We start from the raw sequence: 22,531 nt of genomic DNA, 5'->3' as shown, positions 1-22,531 counted from the left end.
AACAGAGGACAATCTCATCTAATGGTACTTTGCTCTCATGCAAGGATTTCCCTCTGTGAGTGCAGGAAGTGAACTGTGTGGATTTGAACAAGGCAAGTACGGTCATATTAAAGAAAACACAATTGCAACAAGAGCCACAACCCATCCAAAATGATCCTAAATCTGACGAGCTGCCTCAGGGCCATTTCTGAGGAGGTACTGATGCACCGATGCATTCTGCTGTTCCTTCTCCTGTCTTTTCAGAGAGCCCACTTACTCTGCATTAACCTGTTTTTAAGATTTCCATCCACAGTAAGGACACTGTTAATGTTTTTGGGAATCCTGAACTTCCTTGCTGCCATTCCAACTTGAGTCCTCTTGTTAGTGTTTGTGCAGCTGAGACTGCTGTGTACTTGCATGCGTTCCTTCTGTTGGTCTTTTCCTGCAGATTCATAAGCAGTGGAAACAGCAATGCCTGCTTCTCCATGGACTGCTGTCCTGCAGCTCTGCATGGAATCTCTAACATGCAACCATTTCAATCTTGCTGCTGCTTTCATTGGAGACAGAGGGGCCTGGGCCATAGGAGCAGGATGGGAAAGTCAGATGATATGACAGTGCCTTTAGCTGTCTTCCCTTAAAAAACCACCGGACATTTCTCCTCCTGACAACTCCCCCATGCCATTCTTTCCAATTCCATCATAACTGGCCATTATCTTCAGAAGAGGCACACAGCAATTCAGTCTCACAAATGCACTTACGTAGCATGCGATGTCTTACCAGAAAAATATGACTTTGGCCATATTTTAAAATGACCAGAGACCAAAAAATGAACAATATAAAAAACCCATCCCAAACAGTGATGCGCCTCACTCCCCTGCTGTAACAGCACCTCAGCACCTCCACTGCTGCTGCCCCTGCACATCATCAGTGGTGCTGCCTCACTGCCATAGGAAACCAAACATAACATGGAAAAACAGAAAAGCAAAGCATCATTCTTCAAAAAGTGACATCAAACTGCCTGCATGGATATGTATGGACCAAGAAAACCAAGAAATCCCTCGGGAAAAGTGCTTCCAATACTTGTTTTTCCACCCAAGAAGCAAATTACTTGCCAAAAATCTTCAGGCTCCTCTGCTACCTTACAAGCATTTGGAACACCCAGGGACAATCAGACGGGTACTGAAGAGCTGTCTAAAGGACTCGCTCTGTTTCTGAATGCTTTCACACTTCTTACTTTGAATGTCTGTTCTGATGCCTCCCAGGACCCAGCGAAGATCCAAAGAACTATTCTTTATGCCCCAGGGCTTTAGCAGCACAGGATTTTGTGCTTATCACTTCATCCTTCTACGTTGTGAGCATCATCTGATTTTAATGGAGAAAGGGCTCTGAAATGAAGGAAAGGAGACGCTACAAAGCCCTGTTTCCAGCTGACAAGTGTTATTCCTGTAGGTGCCCCCCAGGAAGCGTTGTGTTCAGTTACTGGATTACAGGTTACCAAATAAATTGTGATAACCCTTTGAAACGTTTAAGAAGCACTTCACTATCTCAGCTGACATCAATCCAAAACAGAACTGATAAATCTAAAGAACCTACAGCGAACACATCTAACATCCTGGAAGGACTGGATTATTTTCCTAAGCGCAGGTTGCTGGGTAATGTGTAACCTCACAAAACTCCACTCCCTGACTGAGAAGCCATTAAAAAATTGCAATAAATTTCCCAGTGATAAAACTGTACATGAAACATTGCTGAGTGAAGGAGCGTCTCCCAATAAAAGAGCAAATAATAGTGTGTTATCTGATAAATGGAATTGTTCCTCCTGATGATAAGAGCTTAACCGAAGTTTGTTTGCTTCCCAGTATGTGGGTCCCTTCCCTTACAAGCAAGCACCCAGCCAACCCTCTAAGAGAGTGCAGCTCGATGTATAGGTTTGAGGAGACAGTGCACAGACAGAAGCTAAGAGCATTGGGCAGCTGTGAATGCAGAGAACACCTCAGCCTGTTCTACTTAGCGCAGCTACCTTCGGACACTGCCCAGCTGACATCCTGAATCCCAGACGGTCAGAACGGTTACGCTGTTTAAACGGAACTCTGATTGATAAGAGGCTTTTAAGAAATCATAAAGTAAGCTCAGAGAAAAGGAAGTTATTTACGGCTTCCCTGATAACATGTAAAGCACTGCTGTGCACAGACGATGAACGCAGATAATTCAATAAATGGTTATACAGATGCAGTAAGAGCCAGCTTTCTGGTCTGCTTCCAGTTGTTTCTGCCTTCTGAATGAGCTTGCAGCAGCATCGCTACCACAGAAGAAGGTTCAGTTAAAAAACCCCCAACTTTGACATATTAATACACCCTGCCTCAGTCTGAGCCCGTCCTGAAAAATCATCAATCACTCTGTTGATTCCATTCCTCCTAAGAGAAGCACTCAATGGCAATCAGTGCAATCCTGCACACACACACAGTGCTCTCAGAGCTCCAGGTACTGCTCAGGGGCAATGTGAGTAATAACCATTCACTTACAAAGCCACGTGGAACAGCAAAAGGCACCACAATTTGAGGGTAAGCCAACTACATTAATATCCTTATTTGTTCAAAAATGCTTCTCAAGGAAAATGCAGTGAGTACTTAAAAGTAACTGGGAGCAAATGACAACATTTCCAGTATTATTTGTCCAATGACAAAACATTTATTTTCCTGTTTCAGGTTCCAATGAGAGCGAATGGAGCACTGAAATTCCATTAGGGAACACACATTAACAGCGAGCCAGAACAGCTCAGAATCTGATGCAGAACTTTACTGTTGGAAAAAGGCAGCAATGCTTATACAATGGATCCAGCTAATGTGGCTGCTGCCTCAGCCTTGCACTACAAACCTGCTTGCCCATCCGCACCTCCTGCAGCAGCCCCAGTTCTGAATGGTACAAGCGAGTGCTACAGGAAAAGCACCCACGTGTTTAGCAGGAAGGGGCACATCCTGGTCAGAAGTAAATGAAAAATCCCCATTACAATCGATGGAATGGTGAAAAGCAGCTAAGAAAAGAAGCTGGTGGTAAGTCTGAAAGGCGTTGTTCCTCTTTTCTAATTCCACTCATTGCCACACAAAAGCTGCCTTGCTGCAAGGAGTCAGGTCGATGGCTCAAATGCACGTATGAAATCATTTCTGGAATAATGTATTTCCAGGTGATGTGATGCAACTCAGAACAACCCACCATAGGAACTGATCCTTTGAAGACACTGTAAAGCTAGGGAATTTCTGGCCAGCTTTCCTTGTTCCCCTGTGGCTGCTCAGCTACTGCTGGGGCTCATCCAAAGCTCTGCAGCTTGATCAGAATGGGGGGATCTCCTTATCCTTATCCTTATCCTTATCCTTATCCTGCTCAGCTGAGCAGTTCCAGGAACCAGAAGGGACCCCTGGAGACAGCTCCCACCAACAGTGAGCTTCTCTTTGCTTCCTGCAGGGAGCTGCCATTACCTGGGCAGCAGCAAGCTGACAGCTACAGCAAGGGGAGCTCCAGAGCAGGGTGCCAAAAAGCTTTCATCGGCTGAAGGCAAGGAAGCTGCCTGATCAGGCAGAAAAGCGTAGGTTTCATCTCAACCATGATCCCAGAAACTCTAGGCCAGAAAAAATCTCAAAAGATACAGAACAGCCAGTAATTCAGTTCTTAATCCCCCATCAACAGAAGTGTTCAATTAAAAAACCAACCAAGGATGATCTCTTCCAGTTTTAGCAAGGACAAGAGAATATCACCAATTACACCACGCAGGAGACCATCCCAGTTCCATGTTTCACAGCTATTTAACCAAGTCCTATGGAGAAACGTGAACAAGAATTTCAAAGCAGATTCTCCTTGTGCACCTACTCTCACAGGCTGCAGCAGGGTTTTTCCTCGTTGGACCTTAATGGATGTCACAAATTAAAATAGAGCCCTTATTTAGTGCTTAGAGCTTGTCTAAACTTCCAGGTTTTACTGGTGCTGCTTTAACATTTGGCTCATTCCAAACACTTTCTGCTTAATATTCCGAATTTGAATACTGTGCCACTGCAGACCTTTCCAATACTAGAACAGCTCTTTAATATTACAGATGTGACAGCTTCTCCCACCTAATGTTATTGAGCTCACCCCCCTACTTCATTACATGGCTCATGTTCAATACCATTCAAATTGCTCGTGGCTCTTTTCGTCATTCATTAATTACGCCATTCAAGTCCAATACTGCTCTAATCAATTCTGTGTCTGCGGCTGGGAGAAGCGACAAGAGGAATCTCACCTTTTACTCTTTAACTCAGCAGTGTCTTTTCTACCATAATAACATTCTTTCCTTGCTTTCTAAATAATGTTTTCCAACATGGATGTACTTCCAGACACCAACACCCATGACAGCCGGCCTGCTGGGCTCCTGCTGCCTGTGAGAGGAGCCACAGAAAGCTGTGCTTTCAAAACTGGGCAACTCTGGAGCCATTTCCATCACTGATTTTTAGACTTAGCAAAAATGTTCCTGTATTGGCTCTTGATACTGCTAAGAGACACAAACTGCAACAAATCACCTTCTGGAATGAACCCCTTCAGGTTTACTGCTCCTCCTATGCAAGGCACCCTCCTTCCTGCAGGGTAAAACCCTGCTTTGCTTTGTGCTCAGAGCCACTGGCCACTGTTTTAAGATATGTCTGTTGAAAACAGCACACCTTCCTAAGCACCGGGAACTCCTGAATATCAGATTCCCACAGAATTTGGAGTTAAAAAATCACCACAATTACTTACTAGGTTTTACCACATTGGAGCTTTCCATGTGTTTTTTCTCCTCTTGGTACCTTTTCAGTAAGAAAAAAAAAAAAAAAAGGTATGAAATTGACTTCTAGAACTTCTAATATTTGCACGCACCATGCAAAACCAGCACTGACTTAACCTCACGCAGAAGAGCAGCAGCAGCAGATCTGACACGAGATGCCATCCCAGCACAGCGCCTGCCTCCTCCAGGGGCACACAAACCATTCCAATGTGGCTGTACTCCCTTCCTCAGTTTGCTCTGTTTCACTGACACACATAACTAGTTTTCTCACCGGTTTCACACTACAAATTCAGATAAGTTCCTTTTTCCCTGCTCTGCACTGTGGCTGCTTATGTCTTCTACCTGTGTTTGGTCTCAGACAGAGCCCAAGCCCTCCTGGTAGCACAACTCGTTAGCACCAGCTAACGAACAGACGACTGGTCAAGAAAAAGCACCCTAATATGACAGACTTTGCATGCATTTCTATCACGTTCACTAGATTACATCGAAGCAATGCAATTAAATTGCCACTCTACTGCAGTTAAGACTGAGCGGCCTTCCCTGCTTGCAGGCGATACAGGCAGTCACCACAGGGACGTCGACTGACCAGAGATCAATACCTTCAAAGGCCCGTTCCTGTGTGACAGAACTGCAGCTTTTAATGAAAAATCCATTTTAATGCCAACCATCCCAACAATGCCAGCAAAGCCCAGCAGTGCTGAGCAACCAGCCCTTCCTCTGCAGCCACAATTCAGGCACTTCTTCAACACCTCAGTCCTCATGTTGCATTCAGAAATTAAATGCAGGCAGTACAGCCATCTTCCAGTTCTGGATACACTGGACAGACCAAGAGAAAGCCAAACAAGACAGTTACTAGTTACACCAACATTTCCCATGCTGAAGCTACAAACACATGCCAATACCAATGGGTACAAAAGCCTTTACCATCAGTTTTTGGTTATTCCACAGAGGAGAGCAAGCAGCAATTCATTAAGCCAGCGAGCACAACACAGCAGTTGCTGCAGCAGGAGCACCCATGTGCTCTGTGAAGCCAGAGGACACCTGAACATGAACACACAATTCTGGCAGACACACTTTCAGAGGGTTGTCACGTTAAGTAGGCACTGACCTTCCTCAAAGAATGAGAGAATCACCTGGGGGTAGTGGATGATTAGATAAATTGCCAAAGGAAGAAAAGCCCTGAATGTAATTCACCAGAAAAAGGAGAACCTGAAACAGCATGAACCTGTACAGCACAACTTTCTGCTAGGAGAGCTTCAAATGCTTTTTATTTGTACATGAACATTTAAAAGGATGTTTATTATTGACTGTTCTCTAACACAGTGCTCATTGTTAACTTACCTGCCAATGCCCAGGCTTGCTAAAACTAGGCTGCCTTACGAGGAGATGGAGGAGATGATGATCACTAAGGTAAGTTTTGGCTTGCAAGTACGAAATGGTTTCCTGAAATCAACACACTATTGTCATGACAAGCCCAAGGTAACATCAAAAGGAACATCTGAACTCTGTGATTGCTTCTCTTAGCAGAGCACTCATATCATTGCTGAACAGCCCCCCTGGGTCTTTGGACCCTCAGGGTCAGAAAGACAAGGCCAGTTCCCACAGACAGGACTGGTGGGCAGAGCAGCTGGCTCGCTGGTCACATTCTTGCTCCTCACACCAAAACATCCACTTCCCTGCTGCCAAAGGTAAGAAGTTCTGATTCAAGCTGCTATACCCCATGCTTAGTCCTCCAGCTCCTGCTTCAGCCGGCTGCTGTTCCACTCCATTCTAGCCTTTCTTTTTCTTAAACATCTTCCTTTCCAGTGAGGAGGAGCTGCAAATTAGGGACACACAGCACAAGCTTTCTTTTTTACTTCTTCTTTTTCTTTTAATCTTTTTTTTCTTTTCTTTTCTTTCTTTTTTTTTTTTCTGAAGGTGACAGGCTTTACAGCTATTAGAACTGACTTATGAATCAATAGACTCACCAAGCCTATTGACTGATGGCTTAAACACAGCCAACGTGAAAACCCTTTGGAGGGGCAGGAATCAGTTCTGGAGATTCCACTGGGAACAGATTCTCCCAAATGTTCTGAAGTCAAACCAGAACAGAGCAGAAGATAAAGCAGCAGTGGAATTGTGCACCACGTTCATGACAGCAGAGCAAAAGACGAATGGCTTCTGAAGCAAAGACATGAAGTTGGGGCACAACATAACATGAGACTCTGCCAAAGAGTCAGAGGGCATCTGACATTTCTGCCTTGGATAACTGAGAGCTCTGAGAAGGGAAAGTAAAAAAGAGACTGATGAATCTTCTTGACTGTTCTTCTAAGTATCTATGAAACATATTGTTGAGGTAAGCAGCATAATATGAGTTGTGTTTTAGAAGCATAAAGTACTGCTTTCCTCTGAGTTGCAGCAATAGAGGAGAAATTCGTATTCTCAGGAGAACAGCCAGGGGAGTGGAGCTGTTTGCTCCTGTACTGTTTGCTGCTGCACGTAGGAAGGTGCTCAACTACACAGCAAAGCTCCATTGCACTGAGAGCCACAGCACAGAAGTTGCTTTCTCACCTCCAGACAAACCTCAGTATGGCAATTATTATACACGAGACCACAAACTGCTCTTTAACTCGCAGAGGTACCTGTCTTCCTGCATGCCTCTACTGACAACCACCACCAAACAGAGCAGAGCAAAACACAGCCAACGCTGCTGGGAGCTGCGCTGTAACAAAGAGCATGGGCGGGGGAAAGGAAGCTGCTTCCATCACTGTCACTGCGGGTTTTGCACTACTGAAAGACTCGTTCATCTGCTGTCAATGCGACTGCTGAGGAATCCCAAATTCATCCAGAAACGCAGAACAGCTGCAGTGGTTGGTGATGATGCTGCATACGCAGCCAGCGTCACAACAGCCAAGGGAACCCTACAGCACCCATCCCTGATACATGAGAGCTGCACAGAGGCTGCTTCCCCACCACAGTTCGCAGTGCTCCAGGGGAGGGATGGGGCTCATCTGTCAGAGGCCGACACTGGGGTGACAGGAGGGCAGCAAAGGTGACGGCACTGATTGTCACCCAGAGAGAGAAAGAGGTGAGAAAACACCAATCCAGAACAAAAATACACTAAAAAACCACTGGGCACGGTCATCAGCATCAACCTACAGCATCAACAACAGCGGGAAAGCCTAAAAAACACAAAACAGGATCATTGTAACTTTAACTTTTCATCCCATTTCTCTCAGTAGCCCAAAGAAAATTTAGCTTGTAAACACGTTAAGAGATGATTTCAAAAGGAACAAAAAAGCAATGAAATCTAAGCATCAGCTCATCCCACATGTAATATTGCACAGTACCAGTTCCAAACTGTGTCTGAACTAATTCATTTAGGACTACACGTGGATAGGAAACAAACAGTGTTATTTGAAGAAGCTGGGATCCAAATAGTTATTAAATAAATGCTATTAATTAAGACTTAACTGAAGGATTGGCTTCAAGGCTCAAATATCCCCACTGGTACAAAAGCAGGCCTGCAGTGTAAGAGAAAGGGGCTGCACACAGTCAGTGCTGGAAGACAGCTGTTATCCCACACACATCTCGGAGGAAGGTTTTAAAATCAGAGACTACATTCCCATTAAATACTCCCATTAAAATCCCTTCTACACATTTTTTGCACCTTTTTTTTTTTTTTTTTTTTTTTTTTTTGCACTTTCTTTCCCTTTTCTTTCCCCCCTCCTGTTAAGGTGCTTCTATACTTTTACCACAGTAAAGTAAATCCTCTTTCTGTATTGTCAGAGGTAGTCATAAGGATTTGTACCACCTTATAGTAACAAAGAAAAGAGGATGGCAAATCAAAGGATGTGGAGAAGCGATGTTCCACGTATGCTTTCAGCAGCTTGACTCTGAGCAAACAAGGCAGCCTCCCTCCACCACCTTCATGAATACTGAAGGCTACAGCTAATCAAATGGCAACAGACAACTGCGTAGGGCAACAGCATCCAGATGGAAGGTCCTCATTCTCCCGGACAAGAGCAAGCAAGAAAGCCACAGCTCCTGAGCAATCACCACGGCCAGGCAGGAAGCCAGATAAACATGGTATTGTGCCTCTCGTAACCACGCAGGGGCAGCTGCTTCTTGTAACAGCTCTCTTGTAACAAGTTACCATGCAGGTTCCCATCCTGTCCCTCCCGTTCCCCATGTGGGAGGAGGCAAACACACCTTTCTGAGAGGCAAAACCGACAGTGACCCAGGTATGCTGCACAGGCAAAGGCAGAACCTCCAGCACTGGCAAAGCCTTGTGTGATCTGTGCACAAGAGGAGCACCTCTGAGCCATGCAGCTTCATGCAGAGCTCTCCAAAACAACTCAGCACAGAGCAATCCATCCACACCAGCATCAACATCACAGCACGGTGCCCAGCTGGGGCTCCAGGAGGCAGGACAGAAACTGATGGGGGGAAAGACAGCACAGCAGTGAGTGGGGGCAGGAAGGTGAAGAACAACATCTGTGAGGAAACTCTAAAATCCAGGACATAAAACATGTGATCTGTGATAGAGATTGAGGGAGAAAACGGTACATCAGAAACAGCTGGGTGTGACCAGGACAGGTTACTGCAAAATCTGTCAGTTACACAGCAGGAAAAATCAAACAAAAAAGCAGCAATAATATAAAGCACTGGAATAATGTGCTTAAGAAATGCAGTGGAATTCCCAGCAATTAAGAGATTAGACAAGCACCTGTCAAGAGCAAGGTAAATGACCTTCCCAGAGACAGAGCAAGAGCCTGACTCAAGGTCTCTCCCTTTTTGTTGTGTTCAGCGCTGTGTCCTGGAACAAAGAACGCCCAGAGCTGGGAAGCAGAAGTGAAGAACCACTCCATGCAACTCCCTCTTACAATGAAGGCACAACATTAGACAGAGCTCTCAGGATGATACAGTTCTCAGATCTCTTAGTGGCTGTAGCTGCAATGTGGATTTGGATTCCAAGCTACGTGGCTGGAAATGCCAGCAACAACAACCAGTGAAAATATTAAAAAACACACAGTTTAATAGTCTGCACAAATACAGTTCTCATTAGATAAAACTTCCGTGGTAAAAATCTGGACAGAATATCTTCCCTCACTGGAGCATGCCCTGGTTATTGGACTGATTGCATCCGAGTGATAAATACTCTGCAATTCTTTGGAAGCAAACTGAGTCTTCTAAAGAAACAACTGCAAGATGAAAAAGGAGCCCAGCTCTCTGCTTGCAAGCAAACTGCTAAAGGGATCACAAAACCAATGTTACATTACACCCTTAACCACCTTGACATTCTGAGTTAAGGGTCTCCAAGAAAACATGCTGCAAAGCTAAAACAGGAAAATCACAGAATCATAGAATGACTTGGGTTGCAAAGGCCCACAGTGCTCATCCAGTTCCAACCCCCTGCTGTGTGCAGGGTCACCAACCAGCAGCCCAGGCTGCCCAGAGCCACATCCAGCCTGGCCTTGAATGCCTGCAGGGATGGGGCATCCACAGCCTCCTTGGGCAACCTGTTCCAGTGCATCACCAACCCCTCTGGGTGAAAAAACTTCCTCCTAAGATCCAACCTAAACCTCCCCTGTCTCAGTTTAGAACCATTCCCCCTTGTCCTATCAAGAAAATTCTGATGAAGAGGAGAGTAAGCCAGCCCTTCATCCTCTGGGCAGCCATGACATCCAGCGCAGCAAAATGGACAAGACCCGCACACAGATACTTCTGCTTGTCTGTAAGTGCACCCTGAAGCACTGACAGCTCAGTTAGCTCTCAGCAAGGCTAAAAGCAGTTTGCATTGCCCTCCCTGTTCCACTGCTGGTTGTGCTCAGTGTGCAGTGCTGCTGTTGAACTAGTTCAAGTTCCTCCTCAGCCAAAATAAAGGTTCTCTCCCAAACAAAGTTAGGAAAAACATTTGTTGGCTACTTCTGTTTGCAGTAATTTGCCTGTTTTGGAAGAAACATGGAATTTCTGTTTAAGACAGTCTGGTGCTCAGGGGACGCCTCCTGTTTACACCACAACAGACTGGTGTCTGTCACAGCCTCAGCCCTCCTGACAAAACTGGAAGGATACAGCATAGGTTACTCTCAGCGAGGCAGATGCAATCTGTTCCTTCTGTACAAGCTGCACAAGGATTAAATCTGCTATGTGCAGGTCTGCTCTGAAGAACCCATCTCGTGGCCTCTACCAAGCCAGCACTCACTAATTTGCAGATGCTCACACACCGGTCACTTCAGGGATTCATTCTCTCGCAGTAGCAACACAGTTTTCATATGAAAGCCACAGAACGGGGCAGCCACAGCTCTTGGATCTGAAGCAGGAAAACTCAGCAGGATTTTCCCACTGAAATACTTAAGGGAAAAAAAAAGTGGCAAAAAAAACCAACAAAACACAAAAGCGCCTTTATCTCATATTGAGGAATTCATTTGAATAATTTCTGTTGTAATATAATCAGCCTGCAGCTCTGAGTCTGATGCAGGAATGTGCAGTGCAAGGTCTGTGTGCCAGAGGTGCGTGCTGCAGGGAGCAGGGTGCAATCCCACTGCAATCCCATTGCAGTCCCAATGCAATCCCACTGCCTGCTGTGGCCACATCACAGATGGCAGCAGAGGGGCAGCCCAACAGAGCAGCAGCTGACATGGATGTGTGGATGCAGCAAAGGGGTAGGACTGAATTCCTTCCTGCAGAAAAACCAGCACCCAGTGACATTCATCAATGCTTGCTGAACACTGCTGGAGACCCAGCAGCAGGTGTAGCAAAATGAAGTGGTGACTGGTGCATTTCAGCAGTGAAAAGAGCAGCCATTTCCAGTTGTGCAGATGTTGACAAGCATGGCATGCAGGCTCATGTTCATCCCCGGTGAAAATGCAGAGCTAGCAGTGGTGGCTGCTAGAAAACAGCACATTCCCAGCTACAAAACATCATCAAACAATGTTATTGTGCTCCTTGTAGCTGAAGTAGCTCCCATGGATAGAAATAGGAGGCATTACTTTCAGAGCAACCCGTGTATACTCCTACATCCTCCAATTATACGTTTGCTCCTCTGCAGATCCGCTAAGCTCCGTCTGTGTCACACTCACCACCTTCAGCAGCAGAGAACCTGGTCATACATTCACAATTCAAACAACCTGAGTTAAACCAACTGCGCCTTCTAACACTGAGCAAAGGCTCTGTGTGCCATTCAGCACTCAGGGGAAGGGATCAGCACTGGGGAACTACAGATCAGTTCTGACTGTCCCACGCACTGAATGCTTTTTGTGATCACAGTCACAGAGTCATTATCTCTGCCAGGAGCTTGAATGCAAACAGGACTTACAAAGGAACAACACGTTGCCTTCAGGACAAAGGCAGATACAATGGTTAAACTGCAGATGTGGGTGTTATCAAAGCATGACTTTAGGTCAAGGAAGTTGTTTGAAGGAGATGCAACAAAGGAGCTGTCTGCCAAAAACATTTATGAGCAAGGAAGAGTTGAAAAGGTTATTCTCAGCTGCCTGTTTTACAATAACATCAACTGCATCAGTGACACAACCCAGCAGTGCCTCAGAATCCAGTACAGACAGTGCAGGTGGTGCATCCTGGCACATCATGCAGCATCTCCCCTCATCAGGGCCTGACCACATCCAGCACCTTGCACAAGAGCTCAGTAGGAGCTGAAGAAACACACTGGAGCTGTGAATAGGAAGGAGATGAAGAATGAATGAACCATGGCCTGGAACTACAAGGGCAGAGGATCCAAAACACCACAGTGTCACAGCAGCCCTCCAGAAGCCTCGGCAGCTCTCCGTACTGCGTTCTCTCTCTGGCTTTGCTCACACTCCCATGTTGTACTATATAGTCAGTATGTCTTCTAGCACATGATTTACTTCATGGTATCACTACAATTACATTTTTAAACTCATTATCCCACAGAAACAGACCTACACAACTGTATGCAGGATGCACAGCCTTCTCTCTGTTTTCCTCTAATTCCCTCTACCAGTAATTTTCAGTCCATGGACCAATTCCTACCAAATTCAGCAGAACAGAAATCCCAGCACACATGCTCTCATAAGCTGACAACATTTACTTCTTACAGGAGTCATTCTACTAAAGTGAGGCTGAGGAAAATACTGACGTTATGAGATACCAAAGAAGCCACGCAATGGCTTCCACTGCCATGGCAAACACAGGCCTGGCACCAGAGGTTACCTGGCCATGGGCAGGAATCTGGGCAGGAACAAATGGCCCTTGCTGACAATGGTGATGCCACCAGTGACGTCCCACAGAGCAACAGCCCCAACTTTGAGGCATTTGTAGAAATGTCCATCTGGAAAAGGAGGTAAGAGCCGAAGATACAATTTGCTGGTAACACCCAGCTTCTCCTGGTGCTGCAGGCAGGGTCAGCAGCAAGGAACAGAACAGCCAGCAGAGACTGAAATGATGCAAAGCTGGGCGGGGGGATTCAGCAATGAGGTACGAATGGGAACACTGCCCCGAGTTGAACATGGCCACCAGGGTAAGCACACAGATCCGTGCCTCTGCATCTCCTGCCTGAAGAAGGTGGAGTTTTAACCCTCCAGAACAATTCCTGCCAAAGAACACTTGTGTTGACCTTGTATCACCGCTATAACACCCAATTCAGGTCACTCACCTGGCAGGAAAACACCTCTCACTGCATGCACTGAGTGCCTGCCAGACAGCAAACCCAACCAGCAGGGGAAGGGAAGGGGCCTCTTGGAGCTGCAGCAGGCTGTGACGTCAGCTCAACCATCCCGTGCAACCCCACGTGCAGGAACAGCTCTCATGGTCCTGGTGAGCGCTAGGCACAGCAGTGCACAGCCTGCATGCTTATTACTCACTTAGATGGAATTCATTAGTCATTTCCAGATGAAGTTGTATTTTCCAGCCTTAAACACTAACACATTGGTGTCTTCTTGCTCCTAACCCTGAAAAGGAGAGGAAACCCCCCCAGCAGGGCAGCGACAGATTCTCATATTGGCATCTGACTTTTGTTTCCAAAAGCCATCACACATACTGTGCCCTACTGTCAAAAGAAAACAACAACATGCATCCAAGATGGGCTGTTATTACTTTTATTGTAGAAAACCTCTGACATCACGGAACGCTTCTGACACAGACCCAGCTCTGTGCACCTCCACTAAGAACGTTCTTATCCTACGAGCCAAACCATCTGTCAGTGCTGTTTCCCCTTAGTTAACCTGCCAGCACCCACCAGTGTGCTGCGTGGCCACAGAACACAGGCTCACTTCATTTATTTATAGAATAGATGGCACTTATTCTGGTGAACTCCTGCACAGCAAAGGGACACAGCTGCCTGCCGCCCCATGCTGCTGATACAGCACTGCTGTGGGGAGCCAGGGGGACGAGTCACCTTCCAGCTGGGAGGGCTGAGCAGGGCACCCTCTGCCTTGTCCCTTTTAAGGGGACATTTTCTTCCAATATAAAAGTGCTTTGGAGATTGTGCAACTGAAATGGACAAGGTTTATACCGAACCTGTTTCAAACTGGGATACGTGGTATAGCCTGGGCTCCGTAAAGACATCTTAGCAAAAGATATCTATTATTATCTGTTATTATTAAAAAGCATTTCACAAGATTTCCTACAGAGATGTGCACAAAACTCCCTGCCAGATCATCACAACCTGAGGTCCTTGTTCTCAGGACCCACATTATGGGCTGCTCTCTCACCAATGATACAAGTTGGCAAGTGGTGAAACCATCACCTGCACCAAGACCACAAGGAATTAGCAGACAGCTACAGAACCAGAGCACGGTCTGAAGGCCGACAGAAACGCCCCGTTGCACCTTGTCCTCCCCAGCTCTTCTGGCAGCTGACTGGGATGCTCACCTTAAAACCATTAAGACGATGATGAGGGATCTTCCCAAAACACACCTCAGGATGTGCATTTTCACACTGAAAAGATGCAACACGGGGACATGATGTTCTCTAAGCCTCCCATTGCCCAGAGGAACAAAGAGAGGTCTCTGCATTCCAATCACATATCCAACACCAAAGCTCACCAAGTGAAATCAGTCTGGAAATGAAAGATATTGAGAAGAATACAGTGTATCCCTACATCCGGAACAGAATCAACACAACTGTGTGCTGTGAACACAAACCTCATCACACTTCCTTCTCCCTTCCAGGAAAGAAAACCAACTCTGTGCCCTTCTGTTCTGCTGCAAACATGCAGATGTCATTTGCAATGGGAGAGTTCCAGAGCTCCATGACTGAAAGTAAAGCACCCAACCTTCAACACAAACAAACAGATCACGACTATTTAACACCTTTTGGTTGTCATTGGGGGTCCCAAAGCAGACGTGTCAGGTTTAGAGAAGCACACCCTCATTCCAGTGACACAACACCCAATGGAACACCACTTACAGATGTTATGATGAAGGTCTGTTCTTATCCCAGCAATATGACTTTCCTTAGTAAGTCATCACAATTAAGTGTTTCTCTCCCACCACATCTTTACACTCCTCCAGGCTCAACCACCTGCTAAAATTGTATTTAAAATGCCACCATTTAGCCACCTCGTAGCACAGCAAGACTCTGTGACTAAGGGAACGAGCAAGAAAACAAACCTGAGGTATATATTCCTCCTTGGGAAAGGCTATTTTCCAGTCAGGAATATTTGCCCACTGAGTCTCTGATCATCCTGAGTTACTCGTTTTGACGATGCATCAAATATTTAACGTTCATAAACCTCCCCAGCTCTCAGGAGGTGCAGTACGTGAATACAGCAGGTGTGATATAAAATGTATGCGACAACAAGCACAGGCTACAGAGACAGCAGCTCATCTCCTGCAGAGCATGGAGACCTCCTCCATAGTGCTGGGGATACCAGCTGTTGTGTGAACCATTGCCCAGCACGCTGCTGTGGAGGTTTGGCCACATCAGTAGGATAAGGGGAAGCAGCATAGACAGGGAGCTGCCATGTGCTGGGAAGGTGCTCTGAGCCTGCCCCACTGCCTCCCAGCTCCAAGCAGCCCCGCTCTGCACTGCTGTGTCCTGCAGCAGTAAATCCATCAGTGAGTCCATTGGTTGAGCAGCCCTACCAGCCCTGGTGCTGTGGAGGTTTGCACCATGAGCAGCACTTCCTCACGGTGCCCACCAACAACTCAGCGTGGCACTGCCAGGAAAACAAACTGGCCCCTGTTTCCACAGGAGCCTCTTTACACAGCATTCTGGGCCTTTGGTTTCTTCCAGCTGCCCAATGGATCAGCCCATGGAAACGCTGGGTAACTTTGTTAAATGTGGATGAACAGGAACTCGCTGCACGGGGCAGAAGCTACTTTGGGTCTGGGGAAACCAGTGGCCGTCCAGCACTGCGGCCTTATCGCTGCTGTGTGAACACGGGAAAGCCCTGAGATGTGGCACCCGCTGTGCCCACCACGACACTGCCTGAGTGCACAGATCCGGACAGAGCTTTTGTCCCTCGGTGAACCGTGCGGCTGGATGAGCACTACAGCACCGGAAGCACCGAGACATCGGGACTTAAAGCAGCTCCACTGAGTTCCGTGACATCCGCACAGCTGCCAGTTACGGCAGTTCTGGACGCCGCCGTGAACATCGCGGCCGCTTTTTCCTCCTCCCGCTGCTCCCGCCCCGAGCCCACCCGTACTGTGGCGCAGCGCGGCTGCCCGGTGCCCGCCGTGCCGTGCTACGCCGTGCTACGCCGTGCCACCCAGGCTGGGGCCCGGTGCCGCTCGCCCGTTAGCGCAGCGCAGCGCACGGCACCGGGCCCGCAGCGCGGAGCTCAGCCCGCCGCGCCGTGACCGCTCCCCCCGCGGGGCCTCGCACGGCGACCACCTCCCGGCTCCCGAAGCGGCGACGGCGGCCCCGGGCCGCGCCCCCCTTCCCCCCCGCGCCCCGCCCCGGCCCTGGCCGCCCGCCAGCCGCCCCGCCGCCCTCCCGCGGGCCGGGCCCAGCCCGCGCGCCGCCGGCCCCCGCCGCTTTCCCTTCCCCGCCGCGGCTCCCGCTCCGCCGCCGGGGCGGGCCCCGGGCCGAGCCGCGGGAACGCCGAGGCCGCCCCTCGACGGAGGCCGGGCCCCGGCAGCGGGGAGAGGCCCGCCGCGCTCGGCCCCGCGCCCCCGGCGGCCCCGGCGGGGACAATGAGATGGCGGCGAAGAGCGCCGCGCCCGGGGGACCCGTTGCTCCGGCAGGAGCCGCCCCGCCCCGCGCCGCCTCCTCTTCCCTCCCCTCCCCTTCTCCTCTCTCCTCGCACGGGCAGCGCCCGCTCCCGGCCCGGCCGCCGCGGAGACCGAGCGAGCGAGCGGCCCCGGCCCCGCTGCCCCCGCCCCTCGCGCCTCCATCTTGGATCGGCGCCTCAGCGCCCTCCCTCCCCCGCGCCCGCTCACCTCGGGCCGCGCCGCGCCGGGCGGCGCCCCGGGAGCCTGCGGAGCGGCTGGCGCGCGGGGTCCGGGCGGGTGCGGGCCGGGGCCGGGGCGGCGGCGCTGGCGGGGGCCGCGCTCACCGGAGCCGCAATCCTAAACCGCCATCTGGCGGCATTTCCGACCGCCAATGGCGCAGCCGCCGCCGCGCGCCGGACCCCCAGCGCCCCCTGGCGGCAGAGCGCGGACAGTGCACCGCGCCGCCGGGACGGGGCGGGGCGGGATGGAGGGAAGGGGCGGGCGGCGGCACGCGACGAACCGCGCGCAAACGTCTTTCGCGCGAAAACCACGCGCATGCGCCGCGCCCGCGTGGCGCCGCCAGGGCGCCGCCGTGTCCGAGGGGGCGGGGCGTCGTCACGGCGACGGGAGGAGGGAGGCGGGAGGGATGTCGCGACTGAACGGCCGGGGGGCGGGACCGGCACCGCCGGGAGACGGGGGCGAGGCCGCAGCGATGCCGCCCGAGGGCGGAGGGGGGAGCGGGCCGGCGGAATGCGGGACCGGAGCGGCGGCCGCTGAGAGCGGTGTGACGGCTGCGGTGAGTGACCGCGGGAACGGCGGGGACGGCAGGGCGACCGGGTACGGAACTGCAGCAACGTGTGCCGGTACCGCCGGGCTGTGCCGGTACCGCCGGGCTGTGCCGTCCATGTGCCGGTACCGCCGGGCTGTGCCGTCCATGTGCCGGTACCGCCGGGCTGTGCCGTCCATGTGCCGGTACCGCCGGGCTGTGCCGTCCTGTCGGGCTGTGCCGGTACCGCCGGGCTGTGCCGTCCTGTCGGGCTGTGCCGGTACCGCCGGGCGGCGCGCGGAGCGTCGGAAGCGGTGAATGAGCATCGCGGCGTTCGCCGACCAGCTCCGTTCGCGTCAGTGCTGCTGCCACCTGCTCAGCCAGCAGCACACACCTCCGCTGGGAGCCGCTGCGCTGTAATAAGGGCTGTAATAATCGTGGTTTTTAATAACGGGACTGATGTGCGCAGACCGCCCGGCTGGAAAGATGAAGGTGCTCCGTGTTTGTAGCGCGTCCCTCCGTAGCTGCTCATCAGTGTTACCTGCCATGTGTCGTTTGACAGCAGGGGTGGGGAGGGGGTTCCTTGAGAAAAGAAGTGGTGGTGTGCATTGTGCTGACGGTGTGTGACATGCAGGGAGTCCATTGGGACCATTTGCACAGCGCTGGGAGCCCAGTGCTCCGTGCTGACAGTCTGTACGGGTGGCTGTGAGGGGTGTCAGGTCGGGGTCTGAACCAGGAGTTTATTTTGCTGTGCTGTGTGAAATCTCTGGATTTAATTGCCAGCTCCTGGTCTATTGCATTCCAAATCAAACGACTTCTTTTTTTTTCAGAAGGAATGCAAATAAACCATTTTATGTCTCTGGAGACAAAGCAGAAAAAGCCCCACAAGCTTCGTGAGATCACCGCAAAATGCATCGTTACAGGAAGCGGCAAGTTTCCTGCAACAGCTGTATTAACTTCCATTTGTTGTAGATTTGTGCCCAGGACGACCGCTGTGTGTTTGGGATGTGCACCCATCTCAGCCCCCTCCGAAACTATCACTGTTAAACGCAGATGTACAAACAGATATCCAGCATGAAACAGCAGAGCATCCAGCATGAACCCAATCCGGAGTCAATAGAATGCAGCAGTGACTGAAGCACTCCAGCTATTTTTTCCCTTTACTTCTCATTTCTGACGTTCTCCTTTCTGCTTTGCAGACCTCCAGGCTGCCAGTGCTGAAGGGAGCACTGAGCCGTGCAGCCATTTTGAGCTACGTGCCCATCAGCCCTTGTTTCCCTCCGGGGAGCTCTCTGAATGCAATACACAGGTCCAGCACTACATGTGCAAATGCCTTTCATCTCTTTTCTATTTCCTTTTCTGTATTTGCTGGAAGAAAACGTAACCCAAACTCAGGAGGAAGGGAAGATACTGCAGTCTGCCAATAGTGAGAGAAATGCATTTTGCCGGGGGGGTGTTGTGATTATTTTCCATGAACCATGAGCTGTAGCATGGGCTCAGCTGTGTCTGGGTGAGAGGACTGAGTTTACACAGGTTGGATCTGCTGCTGCTCACATAATAACACATCATAACTCTTGTGTGCTGTTTGCATTTCTGTCCTCCCACTTTCTCCGTGCATTGTGGAGATCGAGATCTGAGTTTTAAGACATGGGGAGGACAATAGTGAGTGTAAAACACAGAACACTAGGTAGGAAAAGCTGTGCTTGTCAGAGGCACCGCCTGCCTGGACTCATCCTGTTCATTTTGCATTTGCTTGTTAAACGAATCTGAAATTAACAGCTTCCCCACACAAAAGTGTTAGCAGCAGCAGGTAATGCTGGGGCATGATTCTAGTTGTTTTCATTTCAGTGACAGATGGGTTTTCACACTGCCCTCGAGTGCAGCTGCTCTTATCCTCTATTTACTCACCTTGGCATTTTGGCTGGTGCCTCTCAGGTTTCTTGCAGGATATATACTGTACAAAATGGGAACCCTGCATCCTCCTCTACCACTTAGTGGTGTCCTGGGTGCACTTTCAGCCCCACTCCTCTCTGCCCCTACCAACAACTCACTCTAGGAGGTGGGATACAGCTTCTCTTGTGTATAGGCAAGGGGTTAAGCTTTTTCCTTTTTTTCCCTTTCCTAACAGTGCTCCAGTGTTGCCAGGGCCAGAGGAGCGCAGCCTCATAGCACGTCTCCAACAGTCAACTTGGAACAAAGTCAGGATGTCTCATGCCTGCCTCGAGTGTTACTTTCTTTGCTAAGATTGCTGTACCGTGTTCTATTTGGTATCAGAGCTCTCCCTGTTTCTGTTTAGATATGTGGAGAAGGACATAGATGACACAGAAGTGTTTTCCTCTTCTGGCTTGGAATCAAACCTCTCAAGAGCAGGTAAAGTCTGGGGTTTGTTGGTTTATTTGGTGGGGCACTGTGGTGCCTCCTACAAGAAGGTTCCATTTCCCTGCTGCTGCCTCATTGGAAGGGCTGTCTGTGCAGGTGGAGCAACAAAACAAACATTGAATGAGACGTGAAGAACAACTCTGTTGCAAAGTCAGTCACTGGCAATAAGATGTGAAAAGAGGGTATTTTAACATCGTCAAGTATTGTTCAGAAACGTGTTGTTTATTCATACACTGCCTATGCTGACTTGCTCAGGGATGCTGTTTCCCTGTGTTGTGGGTTTATAAGTGAGGCTGTCATCTCCTGCCAAACTTCTGTAATCTTATAAAATTAGCAAGCAATTAACAAGTATAATTCATTGCAGGGTATTTTCTGTCCAAAAAGCTTTAGTGAGAGAACTTTCTCATTAGAATATAGATAGACTGGGACGTTATACAACCCATACGTAATGGGAGTATGTCACTTTCAAGGATTGGCAAATAAAATGGCGTTTTGCTTTAGCAAAACCAAGAACAATCGACGTGTTCTTGGACACGGCTCATAAAAGCAGCTTGTAAACAGCATTTACATATTAATGAATCTCCCAGTGTCTGTGAAATAGAAAATAATGGTGCATCCCTATTTTTCCCTTGAGACCAGGACATTGCTCTGAGAAAATGGATTCATCTTCCCAAAAATATCCAGTCAAAAAGCGAGTGAAAATCCATCCCAACACGGTGACAGTGAAATATGCGTCTCATTATCCCCAGCCAGGAGAAGAGGGATATGAAGATGGTAACGAAGACACGGGAGTATTTATGGAGGACAGTCCAAAGACAAGACTACTGAATGCTGGGAAAAAAAGAGAAAGGACCTTTTTTGGTACGATAGACACGCAGCTTCAGCCAGCACAGCTGCCCAAACCCAGTGAGATGGGGCATTCCCAGAACCTTCCTGAAGGAAATATACTGCAGTCAAGGAAAATGTGGATAGTCCTTTTTGGATCAGCCGTGGCTCATGGATGCGTGGCTCTGATTACACGATTAATTTCTGATCGTTCCAAAGTGCCATCACTTGAGTTAATTTTCATCCGTTCAGTCTTACAGGTGCTGTCCATTACTGCTGTGTGTTACTACCATGAGCCACCCTTTGGCCCCAAAGGTTACAGGCTCCGGCTCTTCTTCTATGGGGTCTGCAACGTTATCTCCATTACCTGTGCTTATACCTCTTTCTCTATAGTTCCCCCTAGTAATGGGACCATTATGTGGAGGGCAACCACTACAGTGTTCAGCGCCATTTTGGCTTTTTTGCTGGTAGATGAAGGAATGGCTTACGTAGACATAGTTACGGTAGTTGGCAGCGTGTTTGGTGTTTGTCTGGTCATGATCCCCAACATCGTTAAGGAAGAAAACTCTCTGCTGAGCACCTGGAAGGAAGCTTTTGGCTACACCATGACTGTGATGGCAGGTTTGACCACTGCTCTCTCCATGATAGTCTACAGGTCAATCAAAGATAACATCAGCATGTGGACAGCACTATTTACCTTTAGTTGGACAGGAACGGTGTGGGGAGCATCCACCATGTTCTTACTTCAAGAGCCAATCGTCCCGCTGGATGGAGAAACCTGGAGCTATCTCCTGGCCATCTGCCTGTGCTCCACTGCAGCCTTCCTGGGGGTCTACTACGCCTTGAGCAAGTTCCACCCTGCGCTGGTCAGCACCGTACAGCACCTAGAGATAGTCATTGCCATGGTCCTGCAGCTCATCGTGCTGCGCATCTTGCCAGGTACTTACGATCTTGTTGGGGGAGCAGTTATTTTGGTTAGTGTTTTTTTCCTTGCGTGTTATAAACTGTCCTGGAAGAATTTAGGAAGGCAAGATTATCAGGAGATTGTAGATTCTTCCATTAAATGAACTGCAGTTCTGCTGTCTAGTTCTGGACATGTGCTACTGTTGTATCTGTTATGTGTGCGACCACATGAAAGTAATGTATTCCAAGTCTGTTGTGTTTTAGTGTACTGGTCAGGTCCTCTTTCTACTGTGTAACTTCACAGCTGATGTAGCAATGTTGGTACTTCCAGACTTCCAGGACAGGTGGATTTGTTCTAGCGCATACAATCACTGTTTGTCGTGTGAGGAAAGGATATTTGTCTCCAGCACAGAGGGTGGTGGAGCACAGGACAAGTTGTAGGCCTTTACTGCCTCACTGCTAATGTAATACAGAGACAGGGGGATCCACTGGCAACTGTCATTAACGTGCACTGTGGTGATAGGAAAACGAGCAGTAAAAACATTAAAATGGTCAACCAGGGTGTTCATATCCTCTGTAACACTGTTTATGCTGTGACTGTAGTATTCCAAATGAAGCAATGCTAATATCTCTGTAATGATCACTTGCGTTTCCATGTATACATATACAAAAGAATGTATCAGTAAAGCTTTCTGTGCTCTGTGGTTAAGCTTCTATCTGAATTGACACAGGAAGTCCAGACCTCTAGAACTGTCTTTCCCCCATGCCCTT

At 49.0% G+C, this 22,531-nt stretch overlaps 2 protein-coding genes across 8 annotated transcripts in view; one reads left to right on the top strand and one right to left on the bottom strand.

The window, feature by feature from the left end:
- STAG1 (stromal antigen 1) overlaps nucleotides 1-17,278 on the bottom strand; it is a 150,080-nt gene extending 132,802 nt beyond the window's left edge. The window contains exon 1 of one of the 2 annotated variants that reach the window (XM_015870971.2): nucleotides 17,116-17,278. The gene's annotated coding sequence lies outside the window, so the exon portion shown is untranslated. Of the gene's footprint in view, nucleotides 1-14,599; nucleotides 16,357-17,115 lie in introns of those variants that run through there. The other variant, XM_015870970.2, reaches the window with a different exon arrangement.
- Nucleotides 17,279-17,569: 291 nt separating this feature from the next.
- Nucleotides 17,570-22,474, top strand: SLC35G2 (solute carrier family 35 member G2). Of its 6 annotated transcripts, none has more exons than XM_015870989.2 (3): nucleotides 17,570-17,683; nucleotides 19,950-20,023; nucleotides 20,672-22,474. In XM_015870989.2, the coding sequence occupies exon 3, from the start codon at nucleotides 20,689-20,691 to the stop codon at nucleotides 21,922-21,924; it is 1,236 nt and encodes a 411-aa protein (XP_015726475.1). In that variant the 5' UTR covers nucleotides 17,570-17,683; nucleotides 19,950-20,023; nucleotides 20,672-20,688; the 3' UTR covers nucleotides 21,925-22,474. The 6 variants fall into 6 exon arrangements, with proteins under 6 accessions (XP_015726475.1, XP_015726474.1, XP_015726472.1 ...); XM_015870988.2 differs by having other exon boundaries at nucleotides 20,667-22,474; XM_015870986.2 differs by having other exon boundaries at nucleotides 19,782-20,023; nucleotides 20,667-22,474.
- Nucleotides 22,475-22,531: the final 57 nt, after the last annotated feature.

The sequence above is a fragment of the Coturnix japonica genome, chromosome 9, assembly GCF_001577835.2.
Source record: "Coturnix japonica isolate 7356 chromosome 9, Coturnix japonica 2.1, whole genome shotgun sequence".
Taxonomy (NCBI): domain Eukaryota; kingdom Metazoa; phylum Chordata; class Aves; order Galliformes; family Phasianidae; genus Coturnix; species Coturnix japonica.
This window is presented reverse-complemented; position numbering and strand designations above follow the sequence as displayed.